The sequence below is a fragment of the Peromyscus californicus genome, unplaced genomic scaffold (assembly GCF_007827085.1).
Source record: "Peromyscus californicus insignis strain IS unplaced genomic scaffold, ASM782708v3 Scaffold_10__1_contigs__length_136768540, whole genome shotgun sequence".
NCBI lineage: Eukaryota > Metazoa > Chordata > Mammalia > Rodentia > Cricetidae > Peromyscus > Peromyscus californicus.
In genome coordinates this window covers 113033578-113052670 of record NW_026294391.1, presented here as the reverse complement: position 1 = coordinate 113052670, position 19093 = coordinate 113033578, and the positions used below count along the sequence as shown (strand labels likewise).

The 19093-nt window shown below is 39.1% G+C and overlaps 2 protein-coding genes across 3 annotated transcripts in view; one reads left to right on the top strand and one right to left on the bottom strand.

Annotated features, from left to right (window-relative positions):
* The window catches only part of Frmd7 (FERM domain containing 7), a 41809-nt gene extending 32460 nt beyond the window's left edge, over nucleotides 1-9349 (top strand). The window contains exons 6-13 of one of the 2 annotated variants that reach the window (XM_052739407.1): nucleotides 1370-1484; nucleotides 1682-1829; nucleotides 2973-3068; nucleotides 4421-4584; nucleotides 5818-5886; nucleotides 6004-6079; nucleotides 7045-8177; nucleotides 8254-9349. In XM_052739407.1, the coding sequence (XP_052595367.1) occupies nucleotides 1370-1484; nucleotides 1682-1829; nucleotides 2973-3068; nucleotides 4421-4584; nucleotides 5818-5886; nucleotides 6004-6079; nucleotides 7045-8127 (1751 nt within the window). In that variant the 3' untranslated portion in view covers nucleotides 8128-8177; nucleotides 8254-9349. Of the gene's footprint in view, nucleotides 1-1369; nucleotides 1485-1681; nucleotides 1830-2972; nucleotides 3069-4420; nucleotides 4585-5817; nucleotides 6080-7044; nucleotides 8178-8253 lie in introns of both variants that reach the window. The other variant, XM_052739399.1, reaches the window with a different exon arrangement.
* Nucleotides 9350-10219: 870 nt separating this feature from the next.
* Nucleotides 10220-19093, bottom strand: part of Stk26 (serine/threonine kinase 26) — a 55408-nt gene continuing 46534 nt past the window's right edge. Inside the window, exons 5-12 of the mRNA XM_052739385.1 lie at nucleotides 17952-18060; nucleotides 17689-17846; nucleotides 16730-16915; nucleotides 15592-15740; nucleotides 14502-14595; nucleotides 13919-13981; nucleotides 13701-13837; nucleotides 10220-11990 (exon numbers count right to left, since the gene is read on the bottom strand). Coding sequence (XP_052595345.1) covers nucleotides 11966-11990; nucleotides 13701-13837; nucleotides 13919-13981; nucleotides 14502-14595; nucleotides 15592-15740; nucleotides 16730-16915; nucleotides 17689-17846; nucleotides 17952-18060 — 921 coding nt within the window. The 3' untranslated portion in view covers nucleotides 10220-11965. The remainder of the gene's footprint in view (nucleotides 11991-13700; nucleotides 13838-13918; nucleotides 13982-14501; nucleotides 14596-15591; nucleotides 15741-16729; nucleotides 16916-17688; nucleotides 17847-17951; nucleotides 18061-19093) is intronic.

Here is a 19093-nt window from a genome sequence, read left to right as displayed (position 1 = left end):
CTAGTAAAGCCTGGGGCCCAGAGGCCACTCCTCTATCTCTACCAGAAGTTTGGCTTGTGTGATCTTGTGCAGGCGATCAAGCTGCTGTGAGCTCATAGTGCACTAGCCTTGGAGTGTTCGGAAGCCAGCAGTTCACAGCATTCCTTCCTCCCCACCCTCCAGTCCTTTTCTTCTCTCTGCCTCCTTATTCTTCTCTGCTCCCTCAACGATGGTGGTGGTAAGGATAGTCCATTTAGGGCGGGACACCTAATCTCTTACTTACAGTACTTTGACCACTTAGGAGTCTCTGCATTGACAGCTGCCCAATGCAAAAGGAGGCTCCTCTGAATCTTAGACACAGAAGCAACACAACAATTCCAAAGAAGACAAAATGTAAAAAGTCTAAGGCCATTTAAAGTAGGGGTAGAAAATTGTAAGTGCGGAGCTGCTAGTGCACGTTTAATCTCTGTAATAGTAGTCTCTAACCAATAAACTGGAGACATCTGAAAAAGAGTAAGAGGTTCACGAATAAACTGCCAGCTATTTGGAAAGGATGATTTGTCTATTGGGGATTCAAAATGTTGAGGATTTACTAAATTCCCAGAGCACAGAGTGATGACTTGGCTGTAGCTGGCTTGTACTCTAGTTGATAGTTTATTTGGGGATGTATTAATTTTTTACTAGCTTTCTCGTAGGAAAATGCCAGAGACTAGGTGGTTTAAATGAGGAAACTGATTCCTTCCGACTCTGCCTGCTGGGAGTTTCAGCTGAAGGCATTGGAAATGCCTTTGCTTCATTCTGAAGCCTCTTTCGTCAGCTTGATGAAGGCAGTCTTCTTACTGTGTCTTCACATCATCTCTTTTTTTCTGTGTACTAATCCCAAAAATCTCGGTGTGCCTGCCTTTCCTCTTCTTAAATGGATACTAGTAAGGCTGGACTGCAGTTCTCACTAACAAGCTAATTCCTCAATGAAGTCACATGTGGTAGCACTAGGGGATAGGATTTCCACTTACAAATTTGGGATAGACAAAATTCAGTCTGTAACAGGGGCTAATTGAAAGTAGGCAAAACTGCAAAAAGAGGATAGAAGATGGAAAAACCTAACAAAATATTCAGGTGTGATTTTGGAGCTTTTAATGTCTGTTCTGGTTGTGTAACCCACGATACAGGCTGAAACTTCACAGAAAGCCACTGCTTTGTGACGTGAGAATGAGTCCATTAGTTTTCCCCTGTACGAACAGAAATATACACAAAGCATAAGGTGGGAGGGGATTGGGCTACACCAGCTGCAGAGTAAAGGCTTTTGGGGAGCAAACAGGAGGTTTCTTAGATTGTACATTGTTTAATACTTCAATGGAAATGTGAAAAATGTCACTTTTCTATTGTACAGCAGAATTAGGAGACTTTCATGAAGAAACTGTTAGGAAGCATCTGGTACAAACCCAGTATTTACCAAGCCAAGACTCTTTAGAGAGCAAGATCATGCACTTTCATCAGCAGCACATGTAAGTACTTTCTCTGGCACCTGCTTTCCCAATGGAGGACACTAAAGCTCGGACAGATTCTTAAAAGTAAGCCTTTATGTCTGAGAAAGCTTCAGTCTCAAGAAAACACTCAGCTCCTTGTGTATCTCTCAGAGGAAAGGTTGGGGGATGTGAGTTTTGATGCATTTATTGGGTTCATTAATCCTTTCTTGTTGCAGTGGCCGGAGCCCAGCTGAATCAGACATTCTGCTACTGGACATAGCAAGGAAGCTGGATATGTATGGCATCAGACCTCAGCCCGCCAGTGATGGCGAAGGGATGCAGATTCACCTGGCTGTTGCTCACATGGGAGTACTGGTGTTACGGGTACCAACCCTTCCTTTGAATTCCCTTCAGTGTGCTGGGAGTAGTTCTTGTGACTTCAACTCGAATATCTATTCCCCAGAGAATTATAACACTTTATCTTATCACCAACTAGACCAGAAGTAGTGCTTGTAAATGGTGTACATAAGACTTCTCCCCACAATGTGATTTGCCTGTGTGTGAGGTCTGGGTTTTGAGGCCATCACACTTTAGATTAGGTCAGCATGGTGAAGTGATAAAATCAAGAAGCTCTTAGGGACTCTTAAACTGTAGATTCAGATATCCAAAAACCTTAGGCTGTAGTACTTTCCAGCTGGTTCGGGGCCACCCTAAGTGACCCAAACTGTGATGTGCCAGTTACTTATTACTCTTTACCAGTGCCAGCTGGTAGGGAATTAATGTTGAATCCTGCCAGCAACTGTTGCTATTTACTACATCATCATTTTCCCAGGATTTTGTATTTCAAGTTAGAAATCAACTTGAGGTACCATTGTCTATCATCATTATCCCCCTACTCCTCTAAACAATTTTGGTTTTCCTGGTCTGCTTAAAACTAAAATTCTTTAGAGGAGAAAGAAATGGGGTGTGTAGGATAGCATCAGAATGTCCTAGGGAGCATGCCCTCAGCAGTGGGAAGAAGTTTGATGATGCAGAAGACATTTGGGGCAGGGGAGAATGCAGAGGCCACAGGAATGAAGGCACAGATATACACAGAAGTTTGAGCTAACAAGCAGTAGGAGAGATGGCTGTATACTGAACAGCAAAACCCAACCCACATTTGGTGATGTGGCCAGTGAGGAGCTCCTCAAGATGTTTGAGTAAATGAGGCAGTAGGAGAAATGGGCTTTTCTTTTTAGCACTTGTATGTGGAAATAGGGAGGAGCGAGATGACAGAAAGCATTATAGCAATTCATTCTGTTACAGTCTCACTGGACTGGCTTAACAGTGCCCGTGTTGCTCCTTCTTGCTTCTATATTGGGGGAACTTGTGTCCTACCTGCAATGCTTAAGGGCAGACACTGCTTGGTTCTCCAGGTTCTCTCTGGGTAAGGGCTAGCCTCAGAGGATCTTATTCATGAAGAGTACTTTCGGTCACAACCCGACTCATGCAGACATGTTCTGAAACTGGCTATCTGTTTCATTATAGGGAAATACAAAGATTAATACTTTCAACTGGGCTAAGATCCGAAAGTTGAGTTTTAAGAGAAAGCATTTTCTCATCAAACTTCATGCTAATATTTTGGTGAGTAGGTTCCTAATACATTCTATTTTTGTTCATTTGGAATTTCATCATTGCTCTAGAAATGATTTGAATATAAATGGTGAGAGGTGCCTGGCCCTGAGGGGTGATGGGCCCCCTCTTTGTCCTCTATATAAACTGAGCAGAGATTTAATGATGCTTTAACTAAAGGCAAAACACTATGCCATCTGATTTGCACTTCAGAATCAATGATACAATAGGGAAATGAGGCAGCTGGACTGAAAGGAGAGTCTCTGTGGACAGCATTTTTGAGGGATCTGATGAGTCAAATGGGGGCCACCAGATCTAGGAGAAAAAAATAATTATTGGATGTTCTCTTTTATATTTTATGAAGTATCTTCACTAATTTCCCTTAAGTAAAAATTATTAAACATCAACTACATGCTTAGGTTGAGCAGAATGTGAGTAGGTGTTCAGTAATTCTTAAGTGACTGTTCACTGCACAGGGTAAGAAAAAAGGTATTAGAAAGGATGTTTTAATGACTGACCGTGAAGGGAAAAAACTGTATGTGTATCAACTAATTTGGGCCTATAGAAGATCCGGTTTGGATTGTGTTGCCTAGATCTTGGTATTATGTAAAGGTGTTCATTTGAATAGCTCATGGTCCCAGACCTAGTATCAACTTTGCGGGAAGCCTCGGGGGCTGCATGCATGAACCTGGAAAGGCATGAGAGGAGGGGCAGTCAGCTCTGAGAGCTGGTGGGGCTGTTGAAAAGAGGGCTGGGAGTGTGCCATAGAGCCTTGAGCCAGTGAGTGTATGTGGTGAGTCAAGATGGGAAAAGCTTGTGCTTTAGAACTGTAAATCCAAGTTCCCTTAGGACGTATTAAAATATGGACTATGCCAAGAGAGAAACACAAAGCGCTGTAGTACGAGGAAGTATATAGAGGAAGATGTATTTCTAGCTGGGACATTGAAAACACTTGTATACATTCAATCATCCTTACAGAGGGAACGAAATCTCCCCCTCCCCTTTCCTGTTGGTCATTTATATCTTCTTGCCACCTTGAAAAATAAGCCCTTTGATATTCATTTTTACCTAATTTACAACTTCCTAAAATGTTTCTGGCCTCAAAGAGACAAGGCAGAAAAGCCTTTAAGGTGAAGGGAACGTGGAAAGCTTCTTAGACAAGGCTCAGTGTATGAGTGAAGGCAGTGTCTAATCTTTGGAAGGCTGCTAATCATTCGGTTTCAGTGCTGTGGAGCCTATGGGGAGCCAAATGGAAAACCAGACACTGCCTGGGCTGCTGGACTGACAGTTTAGAAGGCATTGAGGTTGGAAGGTCTTTGGTATTCTTGCAGGATGTTTTGCTTGATAGAAAATGGTTTATACAGGTGTTGTGCAAAGACACTTTGGAGTTCACCATGGCTAGCCGAGATGCATGCAAGGCCTTCTGGAAGACTTGTGTGGAGTACCATGCTTTCTTCAGGCTTTCCGAAGAGCCCAAATCAAAGCCCAAAACACTATTCTGCAGCAAGGGTTCCAGTTTCCGCTACAGGTAATTACACACTGCATACGGGAAGGCCATGCACACTGCTTCTTTTCAATAACACGGGAAGCAGTGGGAGGAGTCTGAATTCCAGAAGCAATAAAGAATCCATTCAACTCACTTGAAAGATTATAAATATTCCTTACTGTTCATTCTTAGTACATTGCATTAGGTCAGTATTTACTAACCAAAGGGGCTGGATCAGAATCACAGTAAGGATGTACGGTAGCAGAGGGTATTTGAAAACAAAAATGTATTCAATGAACTTACTGTCTCCCTTAAAGGCAGCTTATACGCAAGATGTTGAAGGAAGGCTCAGCAGCATCCATTAATGGCATTTAGGGGAAATGATAGAGTGAGCAAATACTGGAGAGGGTCAAGGATTCAAAAGATGGAGCAATCCTGCACTAGAGGCTTCTCAATACAGTTCCCACCTCAGAGGAATTAAAGTGAGGTAGAACTGAGATCTTGTTACTATTTGAGCACACTAGCCTTGAAATCCATCAGGAGAAGCTTACAAAACTCTAGTGATTACAAAAATAAGTCTAATCATAATGTTTCCACATAAGGGATTTTTCAGACTCTGGAAACCTGCCCTTGTAAGAATAGAGATATTTAAAAAACATATTTTTGATGGAATGTTTCCAAAGTGTGCTCTACAAATCTCTGTCTTCTTAAACAGATGATATTGAGCACATTTTTCTCTCTTAATAACCTAAGTTCTTATAAAACTCCCTTTTTATCCTTTACAGGCAGCTGTAATGTGACAATGGCCTTAGGTAGAAGAGGCATGTCAGGCCTTGCCCTTTGGTTAAAGGGCCCCGAAATTTTGGGTCTTATTATTGTTGTAACTTCTTTCTGCCTCGTGTTTCTCCCAGCAGTCAGCTAGATTTCTTTACTGCTATAAGCCTACCTGCAGCAATTTTTCTACTGTTTAGGTAGCTGCTTTGCACCTACCTTGGGTTGGGAATCTAAATAAATAACCTCCTTAGAACAAGCATGTAAAATAAGAGTCAGCTGGTGGTTTTTTAAAGGGTTTTTTAAAGCCTATATTTTGGATAGTTGAAACCGCTCTATCGTTGGTCTTCAGATAAGTAGGTATAGCATCAATGTGATAGAGAGTTACAAGGTATGCCACTCATTCAGACACTTTAGGCTTCAAACAAAGGTGAGGTTTTCAGGTTTTAGTGGCGCATAGGCTTATGATGGAATTAATGATTTTTTGTCTCTTATTTTTGATAGTGGAAGAACTCAAAGGCAACTTTTGGAATATGGGAAAAAGGGGAGGTTAAAGAGCCTGCCGTTTGAAAGGTGCACCCTTATCCTTCTCTCTTCTCATGCTGATTGGAAGTTGAATTTAGAGACATCTATGTATCCTATAATTTGCATAATGAGCATTTCAATGACTTCTCTGTTTGGGGATTTCAGGAAACAGTATCCATCTCAGTATCATGAACGGCAGTGCAGGTCATCACCAGACATTCTCTCTGATGTGTCAAAACAAGTAAGGTTTCTGAAAAGTCCTATTTTAGATAAGTATAAGTCATCCAGTCTTCAAATGCTTCTAAGACTATATTTTGCCAGAACCATCCACTGTGTAGCAAGGTCGCTCCATGTGAGGTTACCACGTGGAGAGGTCTTGGCACAGTCATTCCTGCTAATAGGCCATTTACAACTGTGTACTGCGCACAAGGGAAACCCCTGGTGTTCCAGATACTAATACATTTCTAGGCCTTCATAATTTTAAAATTCAAAGCTGTGTTATTTCACTAGTGGAAACCATAAGTCTTCAAGAAAGGTATATGGCATTGTTGCTTACTTGTGTGACATGACTTCTGGATACAGTTATGCCCCTGGAACTGTAAGATGATGGCTTCATTTGAGACTTCGATCAGGAAACTTGTTGATTATTTTTCTTTGGCACTATCTACAAACGTTAATTGTAGGTACCATAAACTCTCATGCCTTCGCTCAAGTCACAGATGATTTTCATCCAAAAGGAATCAGGGAAACTGATGAAAGGGACCATCTAGATTATGAATCTCTCAGGCCATTCACATCTACCTTTTATTTACAGAAAATATGGAGGAGGCTGGAGTAGGGACATTAGACTGCAGTGCCTAAGGTCCACATAGCTAGTCAAAGGCAGACGGGGTAATCCCACCTATTGCATTGATATAGCTACCAAACTGAACTGCTTGAAATACAATGGTACCTGTACGACCCCTGAAATGTGGAGGCTAGAAATAGGATGTCACTGAGAATGAAGAATGCTGCATGTATTTTCTAACATACAACTTGAGGCACAGTATAAGTCATTACATATATTTATCTGCTGTGGAAAAGAACATGGATTTAAATGACTTTGTGAAATCAGCCTTTCATAATAGGAGAGTAACTAAAAGACCCTCCCCATGTCCAACTGAACAGCTTCTTTTCATCTGATATCAATGTGTCTTGTTTTTCAAGGTGGAAGATCTGAGACTTGCATATGGCAGCGCTTACTACCGAAATGTGAATGGAGTGCATGCATCTGAGCCTATGCTAGACAGGAGGAGGAGGAACTCAGCAGTCGAGGTGACATTTGCAGCGGAGCTGGAGCATTCCAAACCAGAGGCAGATCCCACACCGCTCCACCCATCCCAAAGCAGTTCCTCTTTCACCTTTGTTTATGCAGATCCTGTCTTTAACACTGACCCTGATCCCATAGACTTCTTTGAGGAACGGAGCCCTCTAAGCTCCTTCCAAACAAACTCCAAGTTTGTGGACAATCACATAAGCACATCTCCTGGTTTTACAAGCAAAGTGAGTCCAGCAAGGCAGCTAACATACACCGATGTGCCCTATATTCCTTGTACTAGTCAACAGGTTGATATTATGCCTCCTCAAGTCTTTTTTTATGTGGACAAGCCACCCCAGGTACCCAGATGGTCTCCAATCATGGCAGAGGAAAATGTGAGACCAGGCAGCTGTATAGATCCCAGTGCAATAAAATCAGCCAAAAGGAGCCCAAGGAATACCAGGATAAAAAGCTTACAGCAAGACCTTCAAGAACTCCAAGAAGCTATGGCTAGAACTAGTGGTAGGAGCAATATCAATGTAGACCTAGGGGAGGAAGACCCACATTTAGATGATGCATTTGCATATAGCCTTCAAGAGCAAACTCCTAAACGATCTCAGAGCCAATCAGACATGAAAACTATCCGTTTTCCTTTTGGGTCAGAATTTAGACCTTTAGGACCTTGTCCTGCTTTGACTCGTAAAACAGATCCGTTTACATGTACATTTGCAGAGCAGGAGTTTCCCACAGTTCTAATGGACCAGAGCTCAGCAGAAAGGTATGTAGCTAGTGAGTCCAGTGATTCAGAATCAGAGATTCTTAAACCAGACTACTACTCTTTGTATGGCAAAGGAACAAAGTCATCTAGGGCCCGAATCCGCTTGTCTTCTGGTAGTCTGCAGCTAGATGAAGAGGATGAAGATATTTCTTTCACCACACCAGGGGCTGAAGACAGGACTTTGCTAAAGCCATGCAACTATTTCTTAGCTTGAAAGAGGGAACTCTGTGAATGTTCCTGGCCAGTTCCATGTTACCACCTTAGGTAAGACATAAGAACCTTTTGATACACCATTTCCTTAGTCCTCTTAATTGATGCTAAGGGACTCTTCTCATTTCAGGTACCCAGCTTAAGAAAGATCAAGTTGCTGCCTCATTCTATGAGCTTCACTCTTGTCTTTCCTCCAAACTGACTCTAGAACATGCCTTCTCCCCAGCACTATGGCAGTGTGAGAGAAGTGTATGTCACCACCATTATACATTTCTTTGAGCAGATATAATAAATGAAGAGCCATTCTTCAATGCTGAAGAACGATGATGATGTGGTTGGTGTATGGACTGGTTTCTAATGCCGCTTTGTGATTTAGTAGTCCATGATTATGTTGGTTTTGTGTGTGTGTGTGTGTGTGTGTGTGTGTGTGTGTGTGTGTGTGTGTATGTGTGTGTATGTGCATGCACGTGCACTCGCTTATGTAATGCTAAACTATGGTTTCTCTCCTCATGACTTGTTGGGGACCCAGCGAACAGTCTTGTTATATACTAAGAATGTTAATATACATAGGTGAGTGGCATAGATCCTCTTAGCAGAACATGTCTAGAATTAATAGAAAATTTGATAGCATCTCACTGCTGGATATTCATGGATTAGGCTCATTTCTCAAACCAGATAATGTGCCTGATGAAGATATTATGATGTTGATTTCTAATTTCTCTCTTCTTAACTACTTATTACATATATGGTAGGAATCAATGTTAATAAGCAAGTTTGTTTATTAATTTCTCCTGCCGGAATTTATTTTTGCCATATCTTGGTTGCATGCATGTAGGCAAGGATCTGAGGTGTTATTTTAATAAACAGTGATGGAAAATCCACTCAAACAGAAGTTATATGTATGGCCTTCTTTTTGTTTTTAATAAAATTCGAAGTAGGTAGTTCTGGCCTATATGTACAGAACAGGACAGTTAGAGAATGGAAAAAGGACAGGGACAAGAGAGAATGTATGGCCAGGGTGAAGTGGGAATAAGGGATGGCTGAGACAAAGACAACACTGACACCAGGCTCTGACGGGGAATGAAAGTTCTCATGCTCCTCTTGTCTAGTCCTCCGGTGTGCTGGGACTTACAGGGATGTAACGCGGTGTGAAGCTCAATTTGATTGCTTTTTTAAAAATGTTATGTGTATGAGTATGCCTGCTGCCCATAGAGGCCAGAAGGTGGTGTGGGATCCCCTGGGATGGGAGTTACAGACAGTTGTGAGTCACCATGTTGGTGCTAGGAACCCAACCCAGGTCCTCTGCTGAAGTGGCCAGTGTTCTTAAGCACTGAGCAACTTCTCTAACCCTCAAAATTCTGCTTTTGACCCATTCAATATTTGTCTACCAATTCTCCTGGAAGACTATTGAAGAATTTTGTTGATAATCTTAAGTCCAATATATTTTCAAGACAATGTTAAACATAAATGTCAAATAAGTGATGTGATAGCATAAACAACTTCATATGTGATTTAATAAGAGAAATGGTAGATAACACACTTATTTATTCTCTACATCCGAAAAAACAACTTTCATATGCTTCATTCCACTCATTTTTTTCTGTTCCTGGACACAAACCCACTAAGTCACAGATACAGAGTAGTTATTTAAAACTAAGAATATACTGAAGCTTAACCACCTATACATAACTTATATAGATCTTTATTATTTTTTATAAATTATCTGTAATATTTTCTCCACAAGAAATTCAAAATTGTGTATGTTATATGCTTTTTCTCATCTCATCTTCATTTTTAAAAACTGTGGCTAAATATATATTTTCCTTAAGAACTATAAAGTTCAGATCTATATGTGATATTTTATTAAAATGGTAATTAGGGAGATCATTGAATTGGTGGTCTGAAGACATTTTTGTTAAGGTAGGAGGCAGAAATCAGGATATATGTGTTCAGCTATAAGTAGAGTCAATTCTTAGTAACTTTTCATTTCAATGGAAACCTTGGTTACATTCCAATAATAAAAGGAAAAGGAAGAATATTTTTAAACAATTAGAATAACTAATCAGACCCACCCTCAAGAAAACAAACATCAGGGATCATAAAATTTAAATATTTATTTTTTTAAATCCCCCAAACACTGAAGTATGCTTCACCTAGAAACAGTCTATAGGACTAAAGCTAAAGTTGTATTTGGGATGCAGTTATGTGGTAAGGTTTTACACAATCAATTTATGAACTTGTTGATTTTATTTTTACAAAAATACGAATGTAATCCATGATTCAAGTCACACAATTATTTGTAGAGCATTGTGGAGAACAACGTGTAATTGAGTTTCAATTACAGAGCAGATGAAAAAAAATCTAACCAAATCATTACGTCAAAATACAATCAATTAAAAGCAACTGTTCCAGTATAGGCACCAAGGAAAAGAATTTTCTCAGCATATGACATTGCATCTTCTCAAGTGTTTATTTCTTTTTTAAAAGAAGGGATGTAATGGCCACTTCAACTAAAAACTGTATTGTTTACTTGTACAACAGCTTTCTTGTAGTATTTGGCAGTTATCTAGATACTTGAAAAATCATTTGTGCAAAAATCAAATGCGCAGATACAAACATTAAAATCTTAACTGTTGAAATTAATCAGTACCAACATGTCTACAACTATGGAACTACAGCCCTAGTTCAGCACTTAGGCAAGCATAGTATATATACTGGGCTTAAAAAAAAGGATATCACCCACTCAACAGTACCATAAATAGAACTGAAAATTAACTGTACAGTCTATCTTACCTTTGTATGAAGAGAAATGATCGTGCCCTATGGTATTTTCATATGAGCTAGACAATGTTCACTTAAATACCCTTTCAAAACTGAACACACTATGCTTATGTGTGGATAATGATAAAGAAAAACGTATAAATAGTTTCTACGAAAATGCGTAACCATGACAAAAGTTGCTGGTGTCGTTATGTTCATACCTATCAATCAGGTATCTACTCACAAGACAACAAGGTAGTTAAAAGTTTTCTAAATCCAAACATGTACTATGTTATTTGAGCTGAAGATTTAAAGATTGAAGCCAGACAAACTCCTCCAGTTAAATCAAACCCTCATCCTTGGCTAAATGAGATTACTTTAAATGTCTAACCATGTTAAATAAGGGTTAATTGCTCTTTCCGTCTGAAAGAGAAGATAAAAACACCAAGAGGTACTTCTTTTGCTACATGTTGCCTGGAAATGCTTCAAACACAAGGTTCTCAAATGTGATAAACGTGGAGCTGCTTGGAATCCAGAACACCTCACTAGAAAAATCAATACTTTTCTAGGTGTTTTTTTCCAAGAGCTTATTAAAAATATTTGTTTTAAGAAGGTATTGTCTTATTCCTACCTCCCTACAGTCGTTTTAGAATGTTTGCAAGAGAAAAAAAAGAATGTTTTTTTAAGCTTGATGATTTACAGATGTTCAATATTTAGGATGACTTTGAAAGACCTGTATGTTTCATGAGTGTACAGTTAACTAAAGATTGAAAACCAAACACTATTCATTCTAGTAACATAAGAAATAATGGCACCTAAAAAAAAACTGTATCTCAACATTTACTACAATACAGGCAAAACTATAGTATTAAAATTATTCCTTACAAAATAATCTCTTTAAAATACAAAATGATAGCCACCATCACAAAATAGTTGAATAGCTTCTCCTAAATCTTCAATGTCGCAAAAATCCAAAAGGCACCTGGAGCTCATGGGTTAAGCATCATTAAGGTTGACATAGCTTTGGTGGCTTTCTCTGGGTCCATATGACACAGAAGCCAACAATACCAACAACAAATTTCTTAAGAGGATTCATCAGCAGAACACCTATAAAATTAAGAAAAGTATAAATCAATGTGTAATTTTAGTTAAGTCATCTATAATTCTAACTCATGAACTCTACAATGAATGGAGACAAATTATTTCCACTGAATCTCATGAATATGGATGTTAAAAGATGCAAAGATGGTCAAAAATTCCCCTGCATCTGCTCTCACAACTTGCAATGGATCTGTTTGTAAACAAGAAAAGAGATGGGAGTTTCCTATAAGAATCTGGGGGATCTTAAGAATGCTTTAGCTCCTGAGTCCTCAGTAGGCTTTATTGGATAGGAAGATACTTAAGAGGGATTTTATAGGCCACATATTTAGTTTTGCCTTGAGCTCAGTTGGCCAAAGAAATCTAAAGATGGGACAAGAAGAGATATGATGGGATTAATGTTAAGCTTTGTACAATCATGTTTGAACTCACTTAAGCTAATGAATATATATGTATACATACAAGTCTTGTTTAAGAAAAGAAATTTCGCCATTAATCCCAGCACTTGGGAGGCAGAGGCAAGCGGATCTCTGTGGGTTTGAGGCCAGCCTGGTCTACAAAGTGAGTTTTCCAGGAAAGACACAAAGCTACACAGAGAAACCCTGTCTCGAAAAAAAAAAGAAAAGAAATTTCAAATCAAATGTAAGAACTTTTTTGAACAAAATCAAATTAGTAGGAGACAAGATAGAAACTGAACACAAAGCCTCTATTACTGTCTAGATGAGTAGAGTAGTTCACAACCCGTGTGTCACGATCCCTTTGGGAGTTGAACCACCTTTTCACAGGTTTCATCTAAGACCATTGGCAAACACAGATATTTGCATTACTATCCATAAAAGTAGCAAAATTACAGTTCTGAAGTAGCAATGAAGGTGACTATATGGTTGGGGGTCAGCACAGCATGAGGAACTGTATTAAAGGGTCACAGCATTAGGAAGGTTGAGAACAACTGGTCTAGACTTTTTTCTCTAAATCTTTTAATCAACATTTCATAAGCATTCAAATGAAGGAACTTTGTTACTGGAAATAACCAAAGTAGTGGCGTTTCTGCAAATACTAAGAGTACTGCCAAGAATGGAAGCATGCATAATGTTACATGTGCCCAAATTTCATCCTAACAGAGAAAGGGCAAACCCTGGGCTGTTCGGTTCAGTGGAAAACTACCTTTCCATATCTAAACATACTGGACTGTCTCAGTAGGTAAAGTGCTTGAAGTCCAAGCACAAGGATCTGAATTCAGATCCCTAGTGCCCATGTTCTTGTCAGGTGTGACCGAGCCCCATACCTTCAGCCTTGGAGGACAGAGAGGAGTATTCCAGGGGATACTGGATAGATTGCCTGGCTAAAAGGACAAGCCCAGGTTCAGCGAGAGACCCTGCCTCAAAAATAAGGTGGAAAGTAATAGGGTAACAAATCCAATAATGACCTATTTCCTACACAGACCCATGTGCAAGATAGCTCACCCACATACACATGTACATATACAGCGCATACACACACACACACACACACACACACACACACACACACACACACACACACACATTTACAAAAAGCAATGTTTGAGATGGGCAAGAAACACAACTGTTTTCAAGCATACAACTATTAAGAAGTAATTTTGCAGAGGAAAATATGAATGGCTGCATCGAAGTAACCATATTCCATCTTAATAACATCCCAAATGTTAACATAATTTTGAAAAAGATACTTCCAACTTACTTTTGAAATTTTTCAATTAATTTCTTCACCATTTTATCTGTGATGCCAGGACAGGCAGCTTCAGCCACAGCAATACTTTTCTCAAGTTCTTCAATTGCCTGGTTTCGGCTTGCATTATTCTCATCCTGCTGTTTAAGCTGACAAAGAAAGATAGCTGTAACATTTAAAATATCCTGCCACTTGAGACAGATAGTGGATGCTAAATAACCCACACTTACTTCAGCAAATGCAGGTGTGATTATCATAGACAAACAGCTCAAGGTTTGCACCAGATCTTGCTCCTTTAAAGAAATGATACAGATTACACACATGAAATTAAAATAATCATTCATGGCTTTTTCTAGATATTTGATAACAAATGGGAATCAATTTGAATTCTCCCTTCAAAAGACTCAAGATAAGGCTAGTCCCTATGTTTTCTTTCTGTCACAAATTCTCATCCATCAGTTGAAGCCCCCTAACATCTAGGATTCCAATAGATATCTGGTTCCCTGGGTTTACCTCTCTACATGGAAATGAATTTTAAAAATAACAGTGGCCATTTAAATGACTTCTATGACTTAATTAGGTCACAATTAATGATAAATGAACATTTTTATGCATATAGTGAGGCAGACAGGCATGCAGGAGTATTAAATTCTCACAGTTCTGTACATTATAATCTCATTATACCATTTTTAAAAAGTCTATAAGTAGGGCATGATCAGATGAGAAAAAATTAGAATGATAAGTATATGAAGATAATATGATGAAATCTACTACTTTGTTAAATAAATAAAGTGCTTAGCTCCATATACTTACATCCCCATTCTGTAGCTTCTTTGGATCAGGCTTCTTACGCACGGTGGTGAAACTCCATTCAGGGTGAGTATTACTTTCCCTGCTGGTGGATTCCCTAAAGAAATGCCAAAGATGCTAAGTAATTCGACATGGCAAAAACAGCAAATCTGAAGAGCTCACTGTGTCAGTGTTTACAAACTCACCAGACAACACTGCTTCTGACCTCAGTTTCAGGTGGATACTTGATTTTACCCAAGAATAGCAGCAGTTCTCAGCTCTAATTGAGCACCCAAACCCTATGTGCATAGCCCTACATGCTAACACTGTCATTCCCCGACGCCTGAATCATGAACCCTAGAAGAATGCCTTGGGTTTTTAAAGTTCCATCAAGAAGTTTTCAGTTAAGGTTAACAAGCCTTAGATTGGGCACAAACTATCCTGGTACATTTTATTCATTTCAAATGTTGGACAGTTTCTCATAAATGCAGGCACCTGAGGACACTGTGGGAAGACATGCTGCCTTTGTGGAGGTCAACCTACCAAAAGACGAAATCCTGTTACAGCCTTAGGATTTTTCTAATCAAGTTAAGATAAGCACACAGAAGCAGAACTATTAACATAAGTACTGCTATTTTTCAAAAAGACTAACTTGTCCACAGGGTAAAAATCATCCATAAGTAAATAGATGTAGCAGTTCACAGATCAGTCTGATCAGTTTGATTCGAGACCAGGAAGTAGGAAAGGCCATGAGATCAGTTCTCCAAAGGGTTCTGCAGGTTGCCATCACAGTGTGAGAAAACATAGTTCCTTGTTGCTTCTTGTGAACTAATAGAACACCTTTAATCAAACTGTATTCCAAAATTTTGTAATATACTCAAGTATCCACTAGGGGTTAGACCGAGACCATGCAAAAGCAGAGTTTTTCTCTTCCAAAGCATGTTTCCAAATTCATTGTATTCCACAGGCTGTAAAGAAACTTCAGAGTAGCTGAAGTGAGCCCTCGGAATGTGATTTATAACTTAGTCTAAAGCAAGCATACGAGGTCATTGCAAAAAGGCCGAGCGTATGAAAGCGGGCTGCCTACATAAAAACAGCAGTAATGTATACATACGAGTCAGAACCCTCGGAATCAGATTCATCATCACTGTGTCCTTCTGCCTTCCATCTCTTAAAGCGATCGATCAGTTCAGTCAGATAAGAAGTCTTCTTTGAATTTTTCACAATGAACTTATGTTTCAAAAGTTCTTTAGCTGTAGGACGCTAAGGCACAGACACACACAAGAAAGGACGCATGACTATTTTGAGGATCTTTTGGAGATAGGTGGTAAAACATCATTTGAATTATTAAAGTGAAATCTACAAAATCATATCTATAGACACAAGGACAATTAAAATGTAATAGGAAAACTGACATTTCTATTTTTTGAAGTGGGTCAAGGTAGCCACTTCAAATTCACCGTTTTAGCAGCCAAATTTGTTAAAGCACAGTAGACAGATGCTAGGATACCTCATCAGCATGCCAATCAACAAAGCCTTCTCAGAAATAGTGGAACATAGAAAGTTAACATCTAAAAATGACAAAACAACTTAAAGACACTTTATTACATTGACTGTATTTTTTTTAATTGTGAAAACTAGTAAGATTGCTGTAATTTGGTTATCATCTTCACATCTTATGAATCCCTAATTTTGTCATTATCTGCCCACATCTTAGTATATGCTTTTCTATCAAACATTAACTCTTATTGTCTATAAATGCAAACACCAAGTGCTGTGGGGAATATGCTCCTTTCAGTATTTCATTAATATTGGAATGTTAACTGTCAAAATAAAAATAGTTACATTCAACTTAGAAAAGTGCTCTTGTCTTTTTAATCACCAAGAGTATAAACAGGGTTATTTTAACAACACCAAGACATATAATAAATGTAGTCAATTCCATCACTAACAGGTACATGTGTACTTTAATAAGTAACAGAACATTAATTATTTCTCCAAATTTTCTTCTTGAAATAGGAAATGATCAGGTAGCTGGGGACTAAGAAGATGATGTCAGGGAAGAGAAAAAAGGACCAAGGATCTGGTTAAGAACAGAGTGGAATTAGCAATACAGAAGGAGAAGCCAGCTTCGTGAGTGGATCACAGATGTTTTTCACATGCACTGTGTTCTCCAGCATAGGAAACACCACATTTGTTAGAAGTAGATGGACAATAGGAAACCAACAGTGGTAATAACAACATATACTCACAAACGATGGATCTTTATTCAGGCAAGCATCAATAAACTCCTTGAAAGACTTAGTAAAGTCTCCCACAAGAGTTGGGGGGTTGTTTTTCGGAATAAGAAACAGAACCCTCATTGGATGCATGTCAGAATTCGGAGGCTCTCCCTTGGCAAGTTCAATGGCAGTAATTCCCAACGACCAAATGTCAGCCTGAAAAAGAAACAATAACAAAAACTGTTTATCACCTTGAAACTCCATTCTAGGATGCTGACCCCAAATCCCTGCATTGACATATCACGAAATGTAGTGAATTACAATAATTTTAATCAATGGAACTCATGAATTAAAAATTTAAATCTCATATTTTGTATAGGCATAACACTACTTGAGTGCTAAATAAACCAGATGAAAGTCCTTGCTTTGAAGAATCTCGCATTCCAATAAGAGGAACAGATAAATGAGTAACATAATGTCAGATGGGACTAAGTTCTGTGGGGGAACAAAAAGCAGAATAAGGAAATAATGACCAAAGCAGAGACGGGAGCTCCATGCTTATGTGGGATGGTTGGGAGAGACATCTCTGGGTGCTTACAGACAGCTCATCGGGAGCAAGGCTATTCCAGAGAAAGCAAGGGAAAGTCCTGAGGTCAAAAGGTACTGTGTCTGAGGAACAGCGAGGCCATGATGGCTGAAGCAAAGAGTGCAGATGAGAGCGGAGGAAGACAAGGGTGGCCAGCCAGACAATGGCCAGATCATCAACGGCCCTGTATGTGACTCTAAGGACTCGAGATTCTAGTCCAAGTGCGATGAAAAGCCATTGAAATAAATAGGATTCAAATATTACCAACACCAACAGGATTTATGATTAAGAAACAAAATATGACATAATTTCTTTTAGAAGCACTTGTGAAGGAAGGGAAAATTAAAACGCTTATTGACAAGGCTACATCCAATTAATTCCATCTGTATAGGGAATACTTTACTTTAGAGTCATAAGCTGACTGTTGAATAACTTCAGGAGCCATCCAAAATGGAGTTCCCACAAAGGTGTTTCTTTTAATTTGGGTATCTGTCAGCTGGCCAGCAACTCCAAAGTCAGCAAGTTTAACATCACCTTGTTCTGAAAGCAAGACATTGGCAGCTAGGGGACAAAAAAAAAAACAAAAAACAAAAAAAACAAAATGAATATCTCTCGGTTTCTCCAAAACGTGTGTTTTTCTCAGGTTTCTATTAGACTTTTGTATACCTTTAATGTCTCGGTGAATTTTCTTTTCGGAATGTAGATAGTCCAGACCTTTCAAAATCTCCTTGAGCATGGTGGCAATCTGGAATTCATCAAATGGACCAGCCCGTAGCTTAAGGAGAAAACACATGTACACTCACACACTTTAAAAAATTTGGAAAAAAAAATTCAAAATTTGTATTTTTGAAACATAGGGATCCCTTAATTATTTGAAATAGCTTATTAAACCAACATTTGAACAAATGAGGAGAAAAACTTAAAAGAGAGAAAAGATAGTAAAGGAGTCACGTCAAATGCTGTGCAGGCTTTTAAATGAGGAATTTGTAGGATGGGGCTATAGCTCAGCTGGTAGAGTATGCGCCCAACATGAGCAAAACCCTGAGTTAGATCTCCAACACCCATAAACTGGGTGTGGAGGCACATGCCTGTAATTCCAGCGCTTGGGAGATGGATGCAGGAGGGTCAGAAGTTTAAGCTCATCTCTGGCTACACAGACAGTTTGAGGCTAACCTGGGCTGCAGGAGAGCCTGGGCCATGTAAGATCTTGTCTAAAAACAAGCCACCCATATACACATAAATAAATGATTTATCTTAAAAGCTCGGCTAAGCAATTTTACCTACATACTAGCTCCAAAATCTGAGGGTTCTAAAATTTACATCCAAGATTTAACAAATAGATGCAAATGATAATAGAAGTGCTGTCACATGGGGAAAAGGGAATGAGTCTGTTACTTGAGGAGTACAACTTTGTAAGGGAACAACAGGGACTAACAGGAAGACTAAGAAGAAGGGGTTCAGGGGTCTGAAGGGAATACACTTAGTGTAGAATACGCATGTGTGTATGCTAGTGTCCTTATGCCACACCATACTATGCCCTAGATAGAAGAAGAACGCAAAAACAAAAAGAAGTCAGCTACTTGAATTTTGTACTCGCTTTTAAACAGTCACTACATATTAATACTGAACTGGTTTTTCAATCAGACACTCCTAATTTAAATTCAGCCAGGAATATAATAACTAAACTATTCAGACTCTCATTGTAAAAAATTCAGATCATGGAGGAATAATATTTTTCTAATAAATATAACACATTTCCCTTTCTTTCCCCACCCCTGTACCAAAGCCAGTCATTCCAACTGGAAGAC